At 36.3% G+C, this 21,211-nt stretch overlaps 1 protein-coding gene across 3 annotated transcripts in view; it reads right to left on the reverse strand.

Moving 5' to 3' along the window:
* The window catches only part of PDS5B (PDS5 cohesin associated factor B), a 101,529-nt gene that overhangs the window by 24,997 nt on the left and 55,321 nt on the right, over positions 1–21,211 (reverse strand). For all 3 annotated transcript variants that reach the window (XM_077173803.1, XM_077173804.1, XM_054627851.2), the window contains exons 15-24: positions 18,427–18,475; positions 16,808–16,947; positions 16,617–16,732; positions 15,533–15,638; positions 13,738–13,898; positions 12,985–13,108; positions 12,039–12,197; positions 11,193–11,261; positions 7,000–7,136; positions 2,417–2,540 (exon numbers count right to left, since the gene is read on the reverse strand). In XM_077173803.1, the coding sequence (XP_077029918.1) occupies positions 2,417–2,540; positions 7,000–7,136; positions 11,193–11,261; positions 12,039–12,197; positions 12,985–13,108; positions 13,738–13,898; positions 15,533–15,638; positions 16,617–16,732; positions 16,808–16,947; positions 18,427–18,475 (1,185 nt within the window). The remainder of the gene's footprint in view (positions 1–2,416; positions 2,541–6,999; positions 7,137–11,192; positions 11,262–12,038; positions 12,198–12,984; positions 13,109–13,737; positions 13,899–15,532; positions 15,639–16,616; positions 16,733–16,807; positions 16,948–18,426; positions 18,476–21,211) is intronic.

Here is a 21,211-nt window from a genome sequence, read left to right on the forward strand (position 1 = left end):
ATAGGAGGGTTGAGAACATCCCTCAGCAAGCCTGTGGATAACACCAAGCCAAGTGGTGGAGCTGACACATTGGAAGGAAGGGCTGCCATCCAGAGGAACCTTATTAGGCTTAAAGATGGGCCTAGGGGAACATCAGGAGATTCAAGAGTCTCAAGTGCAAGGTCCTGCACCTGGCTCCAGGCAATTCTCAGTATCCATACAGGCTGAGGGATGAAGGGATTGAGAGCAGGCCTGCAGAGGACTGGGGTCACTTGTGGATGAAAAACTGGCTTTTCACAGGCCAGAAAGCCAACCATGACCTGGGCTGCATCAGAAGGAGAGTGGCCAGCAGGGTCAGAAAGGGAATTCTCAACATCTACTCATGGGACCCCCATCTGGAGTGCTGTGTCCTGCTCTGGAGCAATGGTTTTAAACTGAAAGAGGTGAGGTTTAGATTATACATATGGAAAAGATTTTTTTTACCGTGAGGGTGGCAGGCCACTGGAACAGGTTGCCCACAGAACTTGTGGACACTCCATCATTGGAGATGTTCAGGGCCAGGTTGGATGGGGCTTTGAGCAACTTGTTCTAGTGGAACGTGTCCCTGACCACAGCAAAGGAGCTTAATGGGATGATCTTTATGGGTTCATTCCGGTCCAAAGTATGCTATAATGCTACAGTAAAATGTGATACTAACTGGTTTATAAATGTTGAGAACCCTATTATATTCTAATTTGAATTTTATCTCTCAAAATTCCCTTTTGAAAATTCAGGGAAGGTAAGCATTAGACACAAAAAAGGTGACAACACATCTGTTAGAATATCCACAAACAGTTAAGACTGTTATAGCCGGAAAATAAGTGATAGAAGTGAGAGATGGAAGAGGGCAAAAGGCCTGCCCTTTAACATACTGAAAAGAGTATCAAAATAATGAAACAAAATTCTGATAGGAGCTATACGGTTAACATTTGCAATAAAGATTTGCCACAGGAGGGAAGTGACTGAAGAAATGAACAGATTTTGATCACTGGGTTCACAAGAAAACAGAACATGCAAACACTACATTGGCAAGGCTAGTCTGGCATGACATTATCCAGCTTGAGTATCCTTTCCAGAGCAGAGTCAGAACTTATTTGTCATTACACTGAGTGCCTATTTTTGTTTTGACTAATTTTGTTCTGAACTGTAAAAATCTTTATAACTCCTTTTGTGACAAGACTAACACTTCTGTTCAGTTTTGGAACAGGAAAGCTGAAAAGTATCAGACTTTGCTTTGGGTGTAAAGACCTTCAGTTATTACCACTGACTTCCTGCTGTAGTTTCGTTAGATTTCATCTGCTTAAGTAGTTTAAAGCTTTGTTCCATTTCCCTTGTTTTTCATAGTATTTGGGAACTGACTAAGAGCTCCTTTTCATAGGAACAGAGAAGCTTAAAATTCACATAAACATAGTTAAAAGAATATACAAGCCTAATAGGGACTGCCTTACTCTGGTAAAGGAATGATTTTTCTAGTCTAACAGTAACCAGCTCCAAGCAACTTTAGAAAGTAAACAAGATACTCTGTATGAAAGTAAACAATACCCACACAGGAGCCATACTCCGTATTTGCTAACATTACATGCCAATTTAAAGTCTTCCGACATTTAAAATGGTTTGCAGCTTTTAAAGCTTTAGCTGGACACAGGAATTAAAATCTAAAATGGCATATCATTATTGCTGCAGACATCTTCTGGACAGGATTCCTTGCAGAGGATTTCTTGACTTCTGGAAAGCCAGGAGAATACCAGCAGCTACACAAATAACACCAACAGAAGTCCCTTCATGACCACCTTACTCTTGGGGTATGAATCAATTTCTGTACAATTTGCTATGCCTACAAGCCAGAAATAGAGAGGGTCCCTATATCTCAACTTACCATTTGAAAGTTATTTCCTTACTATGGGCTCACAGGCAGAAGCTAAGGATGAAAATTCCAGCATCTCCTAAGGAATATATCCCTATTTCTTCTAATATTTGAAGGATGCTAATTATTTCTGCAGACCTCTGCATTCCAAATATATTCTACACAAGTATTGAGAAACCAAGGTCACTGTTTTCACCACAGTTCAATATACTTTACATAATCTCATTTTAACTTCTAGTAATATTATAATGCAGCTGGGGTATTACCTAAATACACACTGCATTTCTTAGTTTATCAGTATTCTAACATTTGACTACTCTAAGTCAGTATTTCCCCAATGGACAGCCCAGTACTACAGATCTAATTTTCATCCACAATGAGTTTTCAGGATTATGAAATGCAGAAATAATTTCATGCCAAGGCTGAATATTTTGCACAAAACCAGATTTGCAGAAATATACATAACATACAGAACAAACAACTATATAATCATACATCTCCTGATAACCCACAACTCCCAGCAAATTTCCTTACATTTATGGCTAGTGCACACAGCTGGTATTGTTCTAAGGTGATGATTTCGTGGTAACAAGGTTCTTGTGCCAACTTCACAATAGCATTCCCTGCAGCCAGCCTCAAGCGAGACATGTCAGGTTTACTGAAAAACAAGCACATGGATTGTGAAGGTTAATTAGTAAAAAAATTTATGTAATTATTTGACTTATCTAAATCTAGTAAGTTTGCATCACTGAAAAACAAGTACTTCAAAGGAAAGAAGTTTCTGTGCACTTAGCCGCCCCTATGCTAGCAGAAGCAATTTCGAACCCCAAGTAATTTTCATGGCAGCACATTTTACAGCCTATTCCCACTTACCATTACCTGGTCCCAACCTGGCAATAAAAATTTTCCATCTAACTTCCTAAAAGTTACACACAGATTGGAAACAATTCTAGGTTTGCATTGATGTGAGGACAGTCCATACTGGCCCTCAGAGACCACATCTAGCAGTAAGATACTTCTGTTCAGCTTGCTGGTCCCCCTTCAGCAGGAGAGTCCTGCCAAAGAAGTAGCCAGCCCATTTCTACTCCCCAGAGTTGCCAAACTTTCCTAGCTCAAAATGCAGACTTCAGGCAAACATCAATTAAGATTAATTAGACACTGTAATACATGAATTTTATTTTAAGACAATAGTGAAATTCACCAAGTGAATTTTATTTTAAGACAATAGCAAAATGTCTTTTGAATGCAACCACTGAAAATGTTGTATATCAGATGTGTGGCAAATTTTCTACAGCACAGAACTATGACATTCTAAGCTCCAAAAGGTTTTTAATAATTTTTCTCTTGGTGAGCATTAGTTTAAGAAAAAATGCAGATGGTATTTCAAGAAAATCTCAATTCAAGTTCATGTCTAATATCAGTACTTTCAGCAACTGTTAGCATCCTGAAATAGTCGTATTTTATGCTTGGTATAGACTAAAATCAAAATCCTACTACAAAAACATGCAAGATGAAACCTAGCTGTTCTATCTAACCACAAATAGAAAATTTGTATAATCTTGAGTTCTGCAGGACTGTTTATGACTTATAAAATTAAAAAGAAAGACTTGAAAGGACAGTTGAGCTACTACTAATAAAATTCAATATTAAAAAAAATACAAGACTGGTGAATTTAACACGATAACATCTCAAAGAAGTCAGTTGTTGATTTAAAAGCAATTCAAGAAAGTCATCAATCCTACTACTTCAAAGTGTAAAGGATGAACAAGAGAAGCGATTTGTTGTCCAAATGGGACCTTGCCTTCACCTGACACTCCAGGCTGAACAGTGCTTTGAAGTAAAAAAAAAACCAAAAAAATCCCTTACAGTGTCACTGAAGGGTAGAGTTGTGTAGACTTCAAGAGGCATAGGGGCAGAGTCAATTTTAGGGCTGATGAGGGCAATAACACCAAGATTACAACATGACTGATGGCCTCAACAGCATCAAAGGCTCCTGAGCCCTGCCACTTTCACTTAATTCAATTATGTTTAGCAAATTATTAAACACCGTTTAAAAGACAAGTGCAAGCCATGAACACTAAAACTGACTCACACAGAATGACCTCATATCAAGTACAGTCTAAGAGGTTATGTTCTGTACTGAACGGACAGTTTTACTCTCTTCAAAGCCTACTCCAAGTCAGAGGGAGCAGTATCAGGTTTGCACAGAAGGGACACAGTAAGCATTGCAAGAAAGAAGATATCCTTATTGCACTCAATGGGTGAAGAACAAAGGTCAGGAAGTGTCAGCAAGTTCCATGCAGAACTAACAGGCCTGAAACATCATCTCCTCTGCTTCAAGTTTTGAGAGTAATTGCTAATGTAGGCAGTATAGCTCACACAGAGACAATGGACTGGCTCTTCAACCAGTTTGGAGCTTTCTTGAAAAGCAATACTCAGAATCACAAATTATTACATGTTGGTACAGGGCTCTTGCCTCATTCAGCAGTGGGTGCACATTTCCCTAGTCTTCATTTTGTCACTTACTTAGAGAAGCTCTTCTGGTTGCCTTTGTCACTTCTTGCTAGATTTTATCCCAGTTGAGATTTGGCTTTCCTGTCTGTATCTCAGATGGTGCTCCCTGTATTCCTGCCAGATTACCCATCTCTTCTTCCTCCTTCTGTTTACCTCATACCATAGAATATTTGGGACCAGAAGGGATTGTTAAAGCTCATCTAGTCCAACCCCCTGCAATGAGCAGTACTTGGAGGCCTGTCCAACGTGACCTTGAATGTTTCTAGGGATGAGGCAGCTATTATCTCCCTGAGCATCCTGTTTCAGTGTTTCATCACCCTCACCACAAAAAAAATTCTCCTATCTAAAGGCTCCTTTAAGTACTGACAGGTCACATTATTGTGGTCACCCCAGACCCTTCTCTTCTCCAGGCTGAACAACTCCAAATCACTCAGCCTTTCCTCATGAAAGTGCTCCAGCATTCTGATTGTTTTTGAGACCCTTCTCTGAACATGCTCCAGCAGGTCCATGTGTTTCCTGTGCTGAGAGCCCCAGAGCTGGATGCAGTACCTTGTGCAGGGTCTCACCCTCTGAGTGAGCTAAAGAGGCAGAATCAAATCCCTTGACCTGCTAGCCACTCTTCTTTTGATGCAGCCCAGGACACAGCTGGCTTTCTGGGATGTAAGCACACGTTGGCTCATGTTCACCCTTTCATCCACCAGTGTCCCCAAGTACTACTCTGCAGGGCTGCTCTCAATTCCTCTTTTTGTGTTTGAATTTTGCCAAGAGCACCTTGCTCATCCAGGTACAGTTTGCTGAAGTATCCATCTGCTTTTCTGCTGTGATCACTCTCAAGTACTGAGGGGGGATTTTTAAGTACAAGACAATTAGCTTTCTTGGGCCCCTCTTCCCTTCAGGCCTTATCCAAAGGGACCCTACAAGCACATGCTTGTAGAGACCCAAGACTGTTCTCCTAAGTCCAGTCCAATCTTGCCTTCCGGCCCCCTCCTTGCCCTCAGGATTTTGAACTTCACCATCTTAGGGTCATTATAGCCAAAACTGTCTTCAACCTTCACATCCCCAGTAAGCCCCTCCTTGTTGGCCTATATGAGGTCCAGCAGAGAGCCTCTCCTCATAAGGTACTCTACCAGTTGTGTCAAAAAGTTGTCATTGATGCTGCCCTGGATTGTTATGCACTGCTGTGCTGCCCTTGCAGCAGATATCAGAGCGGTTTAATTTCCCCACGAGGGCCAAAGACTGCACACATTGTCTTCAGCTGTTCCACTTCTTCTTCCTGGTCAGGGGTCCCACAGCAGACACTCACCACGATGTTACCCAGAGCAAACTGCTCTTCAATCATAGCCCATAAGCTCTCCATTGGCTCAACATCCATCCCCAGGCAGAGTTCCAAGCTCTGGGGTTGAAGGGTTACCTCCACAGCAACATCACATGTCACTGCCCTACTTTGAAAGTATCCCTCCCTAGCCCTCCATCAACTTGATTTAAAAATGGAACAACTGATCACATCATTATATGAAGTTTCTACTTGATATAATTACTTTTTGAGTAGAAAAGGAGTGGGAAAATTAAATTTCTGAAACATGCACAGTAAGGAATCATCACTCCAAGCATGAAAACACACAGGGTCTACAGAACTAATTTATTCTCTAACTACTGCATAAGCCAACCATGAGCTCCAAGTAGTCAAGCTGAAAGGCTAAATTACTGCCACTTAACTCCCTGGCAGCTGCCATGAATGGTCACATTACAGAACTATAAAACAATTGTTTACAAAGAACTTTAGGACAGATTACACAGTTGCTACAAATATAATATACTAGACAGCTCTCAAGTTTGCAATTTTGCACACACAATATGGTTTTATCTGCATAACTACTGTATAACATTAAGTCTACCTGAAAATCAGAACCTTTTTAAACATACTGGCACAATCTACCCATGCCCTTAATGGCTTTTGTAGACATAAATTTTCAATGTTTAGCAAGCAATAGCAGCTGACAGCTTGTCACTTTTCCTACCACAGAGGATTAAGAAGATACCCAGAAAAACAAGTTGTCCAGCAGTCACCTAAAAGGTAAATTATTTATTGAGATTTAATCCTGTTTACACATTTCCTTCTTGCTTTCACTTTTAGAGACCTCAAGGTAGATTAGCCTGCCTCCAAGCAGAAGTGTCTTGTGTACTAAGTATTTCCACCTGGTTTATACAACACACTATTATTATTTATTAGAAAGCCCACCTATTGGCATTTGGCATACACAGCAATTGGAACACCAGGAACAACAAGCTGCATAAAAAATTAAAACCGATTTTCAGTGGGAAGGAGGAAGTTGCACAGTTTATTACTGCAATATGAGTAATAGCCTATTGAAGGAATAAATAAAAGCAAGAATATAAAACCTAAAATTCAGCTGTGTGTACAATGTTACAAAACCTGAGACTCAGCAAACTTAAGTAGGAACCAGCCAAGCTTACTATCACATCTTATGAAATAAAATGTATAAATTTTTAAGGAGTCTAGCAGAGTAGTTTACACACTACTTCAATTAAAACTCTCCCCTCACTCCATCACAGACATGAAAACATTACCATCTGGTACATACCTTATTTTCCCCTGCTCTGTTAAGTCTCCATCACTGTGTAATATTGTTGTTAGCAGTCTCAGAGTAGAAGTACCTGACTTGCTGTGGTTGTTCTTCATTCCTAGCAACCATCGAACCATCATCTTGATGGCCTGAATCTGAAAAAAAAATTGATACCAAAAAGTCAAATCATATTATAAGCTTCATTTTTAAAATAATCTTTATCTTAATTTAATCACATGGTATTTTTTCCCAAGTGCTTTTTGCTGGTACAAACATAAATCTGTCAGGACTGCAAAACATCATTTAAATAATGAAAGATAACCAGACATACTCTCACTAGACAGCAACTTTTCACTGAAAGTCTCAAGTATGTATTACAGCAAATAAAAATTATACATTTAGTTAAAGTTTGAGCTGCTTCTTCTATAAGCAATCACATATTTTGTCCTTTGAAAACATTTACTTAATTGAGCTTACATCCATTAAATACTGTGAAATAGACTAAACAGTTAGTTTATACTTACTAAGAAAACGTTACTGGATCAAAAAGCAGAACACATTTTCATCTTTACATATTCCTAGAATTCACAGAATATTCTGCATCGGAAGGGACCCACAAGGATCAACAAGTCCAGTGAATGACCCATATGGCGACTGAACCCATGACCTTGGCGTTAAATTCCTGTGCCCTATATTTTCTCTATTTATCTATGTCATATCTGAGTTTAAATTTAAGACATGTACTTGAAAAAACACTTAACAGACATCTTGACTGCTAGCAATCTGTACTACAATAACTTACCCTGGTAAAGAAAGCTTTTTTCACAGCTATTTAAAGAAAAGCCTCAAAGTTGGGGAGGGATAACTTGGGTTTTGCCAATGGAAACATCAAGTGTTTTGAGGCAAGCTTCTGCCAGTATGCAGAATTCAGCAACTATCATGAAACACTGAATAATTTCACATTTCTTTAGTGAAAATAAAACATCAATTTCGAGATCAAGTTTGTTTTAGTATTTGAATCCCTTTATCCTTTCATTTTCCTTGCATATGACAGCAGAGACAATAAAGAAAACAAAGAAGAGTATCTTCTTACAGGAAAATGAAAATGCTCATCTAAATCACATTGATATCCTTTGGTGAAAGAAAAAGGAAACCAAAAAAAACCAAAACCAAAACAAAATTCTGAACTCTGAAGATCAAAACCCAAAAGCTTTAGAAAACTTACACTTTTCATACATGGTAACTTCAAATATTCTCATTAGTGGGAAAAGCAACTCTAGTAACTTTTATATAAACATTCACAATATGAACAAATTAAATTTATCATAGCATAATTGATCTACTCCTTGCAACGAACTGATTAAAATAGTCCCATCAGATCCCAGTTCTAGGACTATCACTTCTATGTGAGTTTAGTTTTGAGGACTGTAGTCCACTTGCTCCACCTTATTGAGTAACACCAGTGAGCTTTAGGATGTCTGTCAATCCAGAACTCAAAATGCAAATAGAGTCTGAGGAGCAGAATTTGTCTTGCCCTCACTTTCAAAGGGTCTTCAACTGGAACAGCTCTAAGTGTCCACCAGAACATTTTAGTAGCATCAAATCCAATACAATAATTGTAATATAACAATAATGGCATCATATATTTTCACAGCTCACAAATTCAGTTTCTTCATGTCATAACCAGGACCTGTAACTGTTAGTGCCTCCCATTTGTTGGGAGGATGGAAATATGACAGCTCTCCTTGGTCTTCAAATAAATGACACATTCAGCCAGAGAACAGACACAGCTACCTTGTCCCTTGACCAACTTCAATTTCAATCTTTGCATCTAGTAATTCACTCCATAATGTCTTTTCCCCAACTTTATTATCCAAACCTATTCTAGTTTTCCTTCCATGTAGTCAAGTCCTAGTCCCGCCTCCTTCAAAATTTTTGTCTGACCCCACTAGTTTCCCTATTTCTTTGCTAGCATTACTACTACTACACAAGTCCCCTGCATGGTGTCCAGTACTCATTACAGGTCACTGCCAAGAGAGACAAATGCTTTAGAACTCAAGTGTTTTGCGTAGGAATTCCAGTCTAACTCATATAGTCATTAATCCAATTCATAGTTAATACTGTTTCAATTCATAGTTTTTGTTTCAATTTGTGTTCCACAAGCCTAGAATTCTCCTCCAAGATGAAAAATTATTTTACACAACATGAAAAGATAAGAAAGTGAAAATGAGACAGAGCCATATCAAACACAACACTGTCTTCCTACTACATCACCATTAAGGCAGCAGCTGGCTAAGGTTTCTACTGCCTGAGGTTTCAGAGCGACAAAGGCTGCGAGTTTGTGCAGTAGTGAAAAATGAAACAAAGTCCACTTTGAGCATAGTTAGAGAAACCTTATTAAAAACCTCATATTCCAGTGATATGGAAGGAAACAAGAAATATCACTGCTACTACACAAGTCTCAAACCCCTGCACGGTGCACAGTGCTCATTACAGGTCACTGCCAAGAGAGACAATTGCTTTAGAACTCAAGTGCCCGGCGTAGGAATTCCAGTCTAACTCATACAATCATTAATCCAATTCATAGTTAATACTGTACTGAAACATTTCTCTGCAGAGAGCCTTTCACAGAAGGTTTAGCACCCAAAACTAAGGTTATCCTCTGTCAATCTGCTGGCTGGACAATACTAAAATTTAGTTTTCAGCACTCCTTCCCACTTTCATACTCTAACCTGCTAGTTTGAAAATCCCCACTAGATATAGAATAATGTTACAAAAGGAAAAAGAGGCTTGAAAAGCCAGAGTGAAGAAAAGTACAAGATCAGAGAGAAATCATTTATAAACTAATGGCATTGTCTGGAGCATACATTAAGTTTAAGCTCTGCAGCAGTAATAAAGGCTAATTAAATTTGCAAATCAATTTTCACAATAGCCTGTTTTCACCTGCAAATAAATTCTTCTTACAGTTTTCAGGCTTGGCTTCAACAGTAAATTGCCTTAAGAATTTCTGCAGGTTAATTCCTTTCCAAATAGACAGATGTATGAGAAGTTTTATCAATATAAAAGTACGTTTTAGAGAGTTATTACAGCTTCACAAATCATTTATAATAATTAAGAAAAACAATTAATACTTACTACTTCAAGTTACATGTATAATCACTCAAGTGAAATCATGTCTATTTAAAATTAGCACTTCATTAATTTAATACAAAGGTGCATTCTTTAAACCATTTTTGGAGTATACTGTGCAACTATGGAGTTGCACAAACATGAAAACTATCCTTTGTGGAATCAAAAAACTAAAAGTAACAAATCAAATTCAAAAAAAGCCAAGCCTTTCCAGTAATGTGTTCTGTACCAAACTGCAAACCAAAATACTTATAACCTAGCAGAAAAGAAGGTCTGCTAGGAACTGTTTAACAATTTTGAGAGAAGGCAAAGAACTTTTTAAAACCAGAGCCACTCTACTCAGAAGATATTAGAAACTAAACAACTGATATAACATAGAGCTTACTATAAAAGACAAGCATCTCATTCTAAAAGAAGTGAAAGCAAAAATCTATCCCTGTTCTGAAGGGCATTTAAAAACCAAATACAGATATAGAATACATTTTCCACATCATGAGTCTATTTCTAATTCATTGAAAATTGATTGACAGTATCTCTTACAGAGTACAGAAAATGTGATACACTTCCTCCAAAATAAGAAAAAGCTTGAGATGACATTTTCAAGTACAGTACCAAAACAAAGCCCCCACTATTTTAAAGTGATGTTTTTTCCTTAAATCCAGGTTTTTCTCTAATACACATTGCAAGCACAGAAAAATAAACACTCTAACAGATTTATTCATTTGAAGAAACTGACAAATCCAAACCCCATTTTTCTTCTTCCAAAACAACACTGAAAGTTTCTAGGAACGGCATAAAAATTCAACAGACAAAGAAAAGACTTTTAACAAAATTTCTATAGCATTTAACTCCGATATTGAAGAGGAGGGGAAAAAATAATTTTACTTTAAGTAATCCAGCTATCATCACAGTAAAGTGTCAGAAAACAAAACTACACCTATAAAGAGCTTATTAAAAAACTTTATGAAGTGTGTATGTAAATTTATGCATAAAATAATAATTTAAAAATATGTTCCCAAGAGCAAATCCTTATTAAGTATTATAAACATAAGAGACAGGAAAACATAGTACATGCTACTCACTTTAACAAGGGTTTCAGGAGACACTTCTTCATCTGGGACCCAAAGTTTTGTTGTCTTTTTTCCTGGAAGCTAAACAAAATGTTACATTTGTTACAGTACAGTTACTCTTCAGTGAAACTTGAAACTTCTCTTTCTGTTTGCTTCTGGAAACAATACAGCAGCTTTCCCTGGTCAGCTTTATGTCTCCAGTACCTTACAGAAGTAACCACTACAGAAGTGAGATACCTCACTATCCAAGTATCAGCAAATTCAAGATTAATAAAGGCACTGGTTGTTGTTGTTACCTGAAATCTATTCCTTTAGGGCATAATAGCCATTGATTTGGAAATAACAGTTTTTCCATATCCAGTAGATTGAAACCTCATACACATTTTACTGTTTTAGACAGTATCTTTTCCTAAGCAATTTCAAACAATGCATGAGTTAATTTGTTGACTTCATAATCATTTTAGAATCAATACAAAATTGTTCAAAAAATGAAATTCAGTCTTCCATTTAAATAGTGTATTTTAATTTCAAATGTAATATACTTCCTAAAAAATCACAACTCACTCAAGATAAGAAATAGAAGGAAGTCATAACAATTTTCCCCTTTTTAATGAAGGCCAAGTCACAAGTGATGAAATGGTATGCTATGCAGCTCATCACTTTTGTAAGATTCCCAGATTAGTAGAACTCTCCTTACCTGTACCATGGGTTTTGAATAGAGTCAAACTACATGAGGAAATCAAAAGACAGCCATATACAAAAAGCAGAACCAGCATGCCAAATATTTTCCCAAGCACTTGCTGAGTACGATACTGCAGAAAAAGCATACTCTTAATAGAAGGTTTTAAAGATACTCACCCTATCGTTCATTAGCAAATCTTTAACAATAAAAGTAGCAACCAAAGATTTCAAAGGGGCAGCAAACTGATCAGGTGCAAGCATGGCTATATGGCCAATAGTAACCAATGGTGTAATGAGGTGCTCAAAATTGCTTGGATCCAGACTTTTATGCAGTGGCTAAAAAAAAAAAAAAAGACAACAAATGCAACTATTACTGATATAATCTGTGTCGTACTGAAGGATTGGGAATGATAGCTTCATACCAAGTTGTCCATGTCTACTTCAGAAATACAATTTCAAAAGAACTAGTGATTATTTAATTTTAAAGATACATTCACTAGCCCATCAAGTCTTTCTCAAGTCAGAGGAAAGGTCAAGATGACAGACAAAATATTTATCACCTCTGGATAGTTCAAAAAGTGACAGCTCAAGCATGACCCTTTAGGAAACAATGGATTAAAAAGCCTACTTTCTTGTGGGAGAACAAGATCTCAAGCTAGCAATTCCAGTAATGGACTATGATTCAGCCTTCAAGATAAGAGGCTGAGGGCCACTAATTAAAAAGTACATTTGCAGTTACAGCTATAAAATTCATTTAGTGCGTACCACAATTCAGTTTTCCTAAATTTCTGCAACCATTTAAATATGTTTGACCATTTTCAACAGGGGTAAGGAGTAGCATATGGTTCCTCTTTCTATAAATACTTCATGGTTCTAATACACAGCCTAACACTTGGTTTTACTCTACCAGCTCTTAAAATACACAACCTAAAACATGATGAATCACGAGATACAAGAACACCCTCTACTATCATTCTTCAGGCCAAAATCATGTAAGAACAAAAGGAATTTTTAGGAATATTTAGGAATATTTCCCAAATCTGCTACAACTTGCAACTACATCCCTTAGTTTCCATATGCAATATAAAAGATCAGTAAAAGTAACTTAAGTATTTAATATTACCTCAAATATCTGTGCAAACTGCGTTTCTTTGCTGGAAAATATTGCATGGATGCAGTGAATAGCATACTTGGCTTGACGAGGGGGTCCCTTTTTAGCTTTATGGTGCAACACTGGAAGCAAAGCACTAAACAGTTGTGTAACAAAACAAATAGACAAACAGACCAAGAGATAAGTAATTTCACAAATTGAAAATTTTCCAAAACATCAAACTAACAAAGAAATACAGATATACATATAAAATGACACTTCTGCAAAAGCACTCATTGCTTTTATTTGGGTCATTTCTTCAAAAACAAGAACAAAAAATTATTTACATAACTTGCAAGCAAAAAAAATCCTAGTTTTTGTTGATAAAATATTATGTGCTAAAATAGGCATTGATATCTGCACAGGTACTACATGTTCTTTCGGAAATATTTTGGCCTACATATCACCATTAAATTGCAAGGAATGTTTTTACACTGCATATATATATATATATATATATATATAACTTAGGAAAGAATAAGTAATTCTAAAGGGCAACAATATAAATTATATAGTGACATACCACCTGTCACTACTTAGGGTATATACATTTCCCTTCCATTCTTCAAAAAGCACTACAATTTAGTATTTCAAAGTCGCTTTTTGGAAATAATACTTTCTTCCAAAAGAATGCAGGATAATGCTACAGCAGATGAAAGGAAGAGTGAGAACTTCCAAAATCCTATACAGTAAAAGTCACTGCTCAGAGTAAGATAAACAACTTACGATCGTATGTGAGGAAAGTCTTCTTCAATTTTACTTCCTGTATTTTTGAAAATTTGTAATGCAGCTTCTGCCACTTTTTCATCATCCATTTTCAAGCAAGCAAGGAGAGATTCAAAAGTTTCAGCTGAATGAAATGAGATAGGGTGCGTAAACGAAAGTACCTGCCAAAACATGATGAAAGCCACGTTAACATTTTTTAAAGGTCCACTTATACTAGGACACTTCATCAAGAGTCATTTTCCACTGCCATACTGGAACATTTATAATACTCTCCCTGGTTTTGATTCATGATCCACATTTCTCTTCTTTTTTTTAAGTAGCTCCCAAAGTTCTGTCTTTATACATGACCTCATTAGATTTAATTTATTTCCCCAGTCTCAGTTTCTTCTCCTACTACTCTGACCATGTACTTCTCAGTGACTACACCTACATTAGCAAGTACTGGGTTACAGCAGGAGCAGGTCTTAGGAGAAACCCAACTGATGCTAACGAAGCAATATTCATGTTTCAGGAGTTTTACTTCAGAGTATTTTTATAGAATGACTAAATCCACTTTAGGCAATGCAACACAACATGTGCTTCTGAAGCCCATCTCAATATTGTTCCTCTGAAAGTAATCCAGCTCGTGTGCCTCCAGACTTCATGTTTGTTTCCTCAGGGGAAGAGTTGATTCTGCTCTGAAGTGAAATTCCTATCTCTAAAATAGCAACACAGACATATTCAACAGGGCCTCTAGTCCCTCAAGTTTTCCACATTAACTTAACAGATTCTGTACCTCTCCTTCGGATTCTTGGACTTGGTTGTTTTCAGGTATGACAGTCCTCCCATGTTAAAAAAAAAATAAAGAAACCCTCAATTGATCCTCCCTGAAATGTGGTCTTCTCTTCATTTTTAAGTGGCTGTTGATTATTAGCCTTGTTCCACATAATATTCTGACTCATGGCAGAGAAACAATCCTCAAAATCCACAAACTTCTTCATATGCAGTTTTCTATTTTAATTAAGTTACCCTCCTTCCCACTTCATTGCATGGCATTCCCAATGCTGGACTTCTATAATACAGTTCTCCCTGTATTATTCTGATGATGTATAGACCTCTTTGTTTAGAGCAGTCTTACTCCTCTTCCTTAAATGTGTCATGCCAGTTCATACAAATATGTAAATACTGACTTGGAAGCCTTCATTCAAGCATATACTCCTTCACAAAATGATTCATTCTTTCTTACTCAGATGCATTCTTCTGCTACTGGGTATCTGCACTTTTATCTAAAAGTTCACACCTGGATAAAGAGATTCACCCTTTCAGGTGAATCTACTCAGTCCTTAGTTCACCTAAAATACTCTGAAAACTTCAGTATGGGAGTCCTTTAGATTTTAAGGCCTCTGAAGTCAAGTCCCACCTGGACTACTTGACAGTCTTTCCTATGTTAGCCCAGTTTCAAGATTACTCATAGTTGAAATAGGTAAGACCCCAGCTTAGGTGGAACACAAAGGAACCACTGATGTACAACAGCACCATGTCTACAAATTGCTGAATTCATGCTCTAATAACCAAAAATCCACTGCTACTGTCTCACACGCAACTACTTTTGGCTTACAGAAAAGTTTCTAAATCATTTTTAAAATAGCCTTACTGATGTGCCAAGATGAGCATAAAGCACAAAAAACCAAACCAGTTTCTTCCAGGTAGGCACCACCTGCTTTTGACTAAAAGCAGTAAGTGCTAATTAAAAATTTATTTTAACAAAGTTTTTGCAAAGTTTCCCATGCTCACTGACCACCAGGACTATACTTGCCTTCAGCAATTCAAGACCTGCTCTGATTGCCTGGTCAGTAGGTACACCCTCATCTTCATCATCAGCTGTTCCATCTATAGACTTGTTCACTTGCTTGATAAGGGCACTGAAGAGGAAAACAAAACATGGCCTTGTAGTTATTGCAATTCCACCATGTATGATTACATCTTAAACTTGTGAAAACAATCTTATTAAAGCAACTTATTTAAAACATAAGCCTACTATAAACCAAATATGTCAACTACATACATAATCTGGTTGCCCTCATCTCCAATCCAAATTAAAGCATTCTGAAGCATTACACTAAAAAATATTTATCCATCATGAATTAAGAACTATATACAAATTACTCTGGAAGGATGACCAAAATAAGAAAACAATTTGAGCATTACAAGCAACAAACTCAATAAGAACTATGCTGAGGTTACAACCTGCTACAGAGTCTTAATAATTGATGGAAAATAACCGTTTATAATAGTCTCTAACCAAGAGGAAAAATAATAACCATTTAACATTCTGCTAAGAGCCGATGATAAATTTATAAGACCTATCTTCTGCATATTTTTCTTGACAGTAAGGCTTATGTCAAATACTGCTGTTAGTTAAATAATCATTTCAGCAAAAATAATTTCAGCAATTCCCCCCCCCCCATCATAACTTCATTGGCTCACTCTTCCTTGAAGTCTTGCTGCCTCATCATCATAACCTCTACTTCCTCAGTTACATTACTGTTTTATGTCACTATGAGCTATTATTCTGGGTGGAAAGTTCCAGCTGAATAGTCTGGACAGAAATTTGTTTTAAAACAAGTCAGCTGGTCACAAACCATATGTTGTCTGCCAGCAACACATCCACTTTTACTGACAGGTCATCCCAGCTATACTGAATGACAATGCAATTGTTTCTGTGACTATGTTCTGGACAAAAAAATCCCTACATGAAGTGAAACAGAAGAAAATATTGCAGGTCACCAAGCTTTAAGCCACATCCACCCAGCCTATTACTGCTTGTGCTTAAAGATGAAGTAAGAAACCTCAGTTTCAAACTCTGTGATCTATGGCCAACAACACACACAAAAAAATACCTGATGGATTCAGTATCAATGTGCACAGGAGCAATTCTCTCAAGAAGAAACTTTATCATTTCCAGGAAAGGATTTGTTGGTTGCTTTGGATTGCCCAACTTCTTTGTTATTTCCCTCTGAAATATAAGTTGTAATTAAATTTCTAATCAATTCTATTCCAAAAATATACATACTTTAAGAGCAATTCTTACCACACATCCTTCAGCCTGTTTGCAAGAACATGTTGGGCTAACAAGCATTTCTAACTGACTTCTTATTTTTTCATCATCTTCTAGAACTTGTGTGAACTTTTTCATGAAATCTTGAGCTTTCCCTGGATCAGGAAGGTTTCCTTTAAATAACAAAAAAAAAAAAAATCACTATTTATGAACTGTAAATTGCACAAGTTTGGAACATCATACAAACCACACAAAACCCAAACCAAACAAACAAAAAGAAAAACTACAAAAAACCCAAACCTCAAAATAAGCAGACATATCTATGAGGACACAAATTTATACAAATTTCCTTTGGCTAATTGTTTTCCCCAACCTTCACACTCATTTTTCAGCAGGTCTAGTTGCTCTTGCTAATAATATTACTAACAGCTGAAACTGACCTTATACTGTAAAGCCTGAACTCCACAAGAAAATATACTCTGTACACTCTGCATTTCACCCAATGCAACAAGTGTGAAAAACATCAAAAAGGGTATTTTTGCTAAATTACCTTTTAAGTAAACATAAGCTTTACAACAAACATTCAAAAACAAAAAACAGCATTTAAAATGCATAAAGGAAATATAAGATTTACAATAGCTTAAAACATCAAAAAAAAAAAGGCATTTAAAATGCATTTCTTCAACTACATCCTCATTTTATATTTAATTTTCATATTATAGCAAGGCAATTTATTGGCAAAGGACTAGTCTATTATTTAAGATGCTTCACATTTTTTGGTCCAGACAGTGTTAAGCAAATCTAGTACCGAATATGGTGTAGCACTACAGGATGGTTGGTTCAAAACAAGTTCTATTATGATTTTGTTTTGCTGTATTGACTTTTTTTTAAAAATAAACCGAGAACTAAAAGTATGAGAAAAAATACAAACTAATGAAAAGTAGATTAGTATCATGGCCAATGAAGCAGCATAGTTCATTTTTTTCCTCTGTATTTTTTCAAAAATGTGCAGTCTTATGTAGTTTATTTTTTTGCCAGAACCGATGGCATTTTTTTTAAAGGTGGATTTCAAAACACAAATTTTCAGAATTGTAAAGCAAGTTTTTCTTCCTACTAGTTTTAATGCTATTGGCATGGTGGGCCTGGGGAACAAAAAGTGTTGCTTTTGGGTCGGTGGGTATTTCTTTGTCAATAGTTCAGTTTACACAGAACTTGTTCAGTTTTTGAAGTGCTTTCCTTGCTAGTGAAATCCAAACTCTCTTGCATTCCAATGACATTTACAATACTAAAAACTCAGAAGAGAGGTAAGTTAGTACATAGCTTAGTAGTTTAGTTAACATCTATGAATATATACTCTATAATCAATGTTAAAATAGACATTAACACCCTAGATCATCTAGACCTTGAATTAGTCTATGCTATGTGATAGGCTTCATGACTGATGTCTTCTTACAGCAAGAGAGTAATTCTGCTTAAGAGTTGCCTTCATTCTTAAAAGCATATTGCTGCATCACATTTATCATGATTTGCTTTAGATCTTATCTGCTGCAAAATGCTTTTTTTATAAACTTACCCCAAATTATTTTTAAAGCAAGAAAGCAATATAGTTCTACTGTAATTTTTAGACACTGTAAATACTTTCAGCGACTTACTTGTTATAACCATCACTTTTGAGAATATAGCTTTACTGCTGGCATCTGTCTGCAAGTCACAAAAGAAAAATGGATTAAGTAAAAATTTTACATTATTTATTTCCATTTGAATATTGAGCAAGGAAGATTCCAGACTGCATTAACAACAAGTCAGCATCCATTCTGCTAACACATCAGTGTGTTAGAAATCAAAAACCACCACTGCAAATTCAATGTAGACACAGGAAGTAAAAGGTAAATCATTGCTACAGATCAATTACATAACATACTTTTATTGCTTTTCAATCTACCATATAACTTATGAACAGCATGAATGGGCTATCTGCAGTGTGTAGTCTCAGATGAACACCATCATTTTCAGGGCTCCTAGCTGTCACAGCTGAATTCACATGTTCAGACAAAAAAAATTATAAAAGACAGAAATCAGATATAATTTACAGGATTCAAGCAATGCTATCAGCAGATACAAACTTCCCATATTTGAATCTCTTGTGACTCAGGGGAAAACAAAAACTGTACTGTGGAATTTCTTTCACCCTGACTGTTCTGGTCTCCTAATACTATCTAGGTCTTCAAGTTCTGGTTAAAGCTCCCATCAAAAAACATTGAGTAAACTACTAATAATTCAGCCAAAAGTCAAATAACCTGAGGCAGAAGTATTAACTTGCAGGAGTATAACTCTATTGAATTATGACAGATTAAATAAGTTTAAGAAACATTTCCTTTTAGAAAATCTGCTGTGGCACTTGATCTACATAATCTTGCATTCATCTGCAGCAAATGAAGATTATACTCCAATAGACACAAAACAGCATTCACCCACTTTTCTACATACGAACAGGGAAGGTTAGGTATTTTATTTCACTGTACACCACTGCTGAAGGAGAAAACCAGAGGAGCTGTGTTTTATGCTTTAGCTCTTCAGAAAAGTAACTTGTCTTAAAGGTAAGTTTGATGTCCCTTCTCTCTTAAGTCAGGAGAAATTATGACCAACAGCAATAAAAATTTCCTTAACACATTTCCAGCCACCTCAGTAGTGCTTTGTCTGAGAAGGCCTTGAAGACAAAATAAGGAGGATGCTCACAGAGTTTCAGTAAATGGCAGAAAGGTAGACTGGGAAGTTCAAAGACTTACAGTTACAGAATAATGTAGGTTGGCAGTGACAACTTTAGGTCACACAGTTGAACTGCCTACTCAAAGCAGGATCAGGTTTTGCTTTAGGCAAACTTCTAGTTGCATTTTAACTATTTACAAGGATGAAGATTTTGCAGTATCTCTGCGCTATCTGTTCCCATATTTGATCACCCTTACTGCAATCTTTTTTTTTTCTTACTACCTAATCAAAGGTAACATCTGTACACTATTTCTTGTCCTATTCTAGTTTATCTCTGAGAGCTCTCACATTTCCTACACTTGGCACAGGGATGGATAACAACCACAGGAGAACAAATCAACAACTAAGCTATAATGATTACATGAAGAAATTAGACAGAAGTGAAAAAGCACACAAAAAATCATTTTCTAAAAGGTTACTATTTGATCTCAGTTCTGCTTCCTGAAAGAAATAAATGTTTACATAGCTCTGAATTGCTAATGAATATTTGTCTCAAGATTAGTACTTGGACTGTATGTGATAGTCTGAGGTGCCACTGCAGGCAGCAAAAGTTTTGCATCAGGGAATTTTACTTAATTTAGTATGTCAATTTACACAAAGTTTTACTTATTTATTCTGGTATTGAGAAATAAAAGCAAACAAACACTTGAAAGAACAGCGTTCAGCTACCCCTCAGACACCTCTCTTCCCTGCTCTGCTCTATCACAAACCATCAAAATTCTTCCATGTAGTCTTGTTATTCAAGAGAATACCCAAGTGCAGAGAACTAGCATTTAAGAGCAAAAAATAGGAAAAAATCCAGATGGACAAACGCAAACATGCCGAAAGCATGCACTGGGTCTTGAATGCAATGCTTATACTGGCATCAAAACTTTCCTGGTAAATAACCATATTTGGTATTTTACAACTGAAAAAGAACTTTTACAAGTTCTGAAAACAAAAGGAGAAGTTGAAATTTCACTTTCAACTGAAAACTAGAAAAATATCATGGAACTAACTCAGGTATTAAATGCATCATTGTTAATATTAAATGCACCAAAGAACATTAAACAGTACATGAAAAGCATTTCAAAACAGTCACCAAAATACAATGAAGTATTGTTGTGCTAGCCTTTACTGCATTTAGAATTTAATATATTACAGCATGTTTTTAACACACTAAATCAAAATTATTAATATCACTGCAGTATCTTTTTATTAGCAGGACACTAGCATGTCTAATCAGATACTTTAGCTATTCCAACCACACAGCTACCCACTCTTCCTGGTCCAGGCAATTCCAGCAAATGGATAATCATTAAATTTATCTCAGTACAAATATAAACACACACTGAAAATAAAAATCACACACAGAGGCACATAGAAATTTGAGCATGGCAACATTTTCTACTCTATATTATTTCTGTTAAAAAAGCATCAGATCAAACTTGTAGCATTAAAGCCAAGTTTTAATTATATTTCAAAGCATATCAAGAATTTAGTTTTATAATTCTCCTACCCAACCATGAGTATGAACATAGATGTAACTAAAACAAACTGAAATTCACTTTATGACAATATCCTTAATGCTCAATAAATTCTCATTTTTCCCTTCCAAGCAAAATCTGTAAACAAGAAAATTAAATTGTAGTCTGGTATCTCCAGTACAATATTTAAGAAATTTATGAGAGG

This window comes from Agelaius phoeniceus, chromosome 2 (genome assembly GCF_051311805.1).
Source record: "Agelaius phoeniceus isolate bAgePho1 chromosome 2, bAgePho1.hap1, whole genome shotgun sequence".
NCBI lineage: Eukaryota > Metazoa > Chordata > Aves > Passeriformes > Icteridae > Agelaius > Agelaius phoeniceus.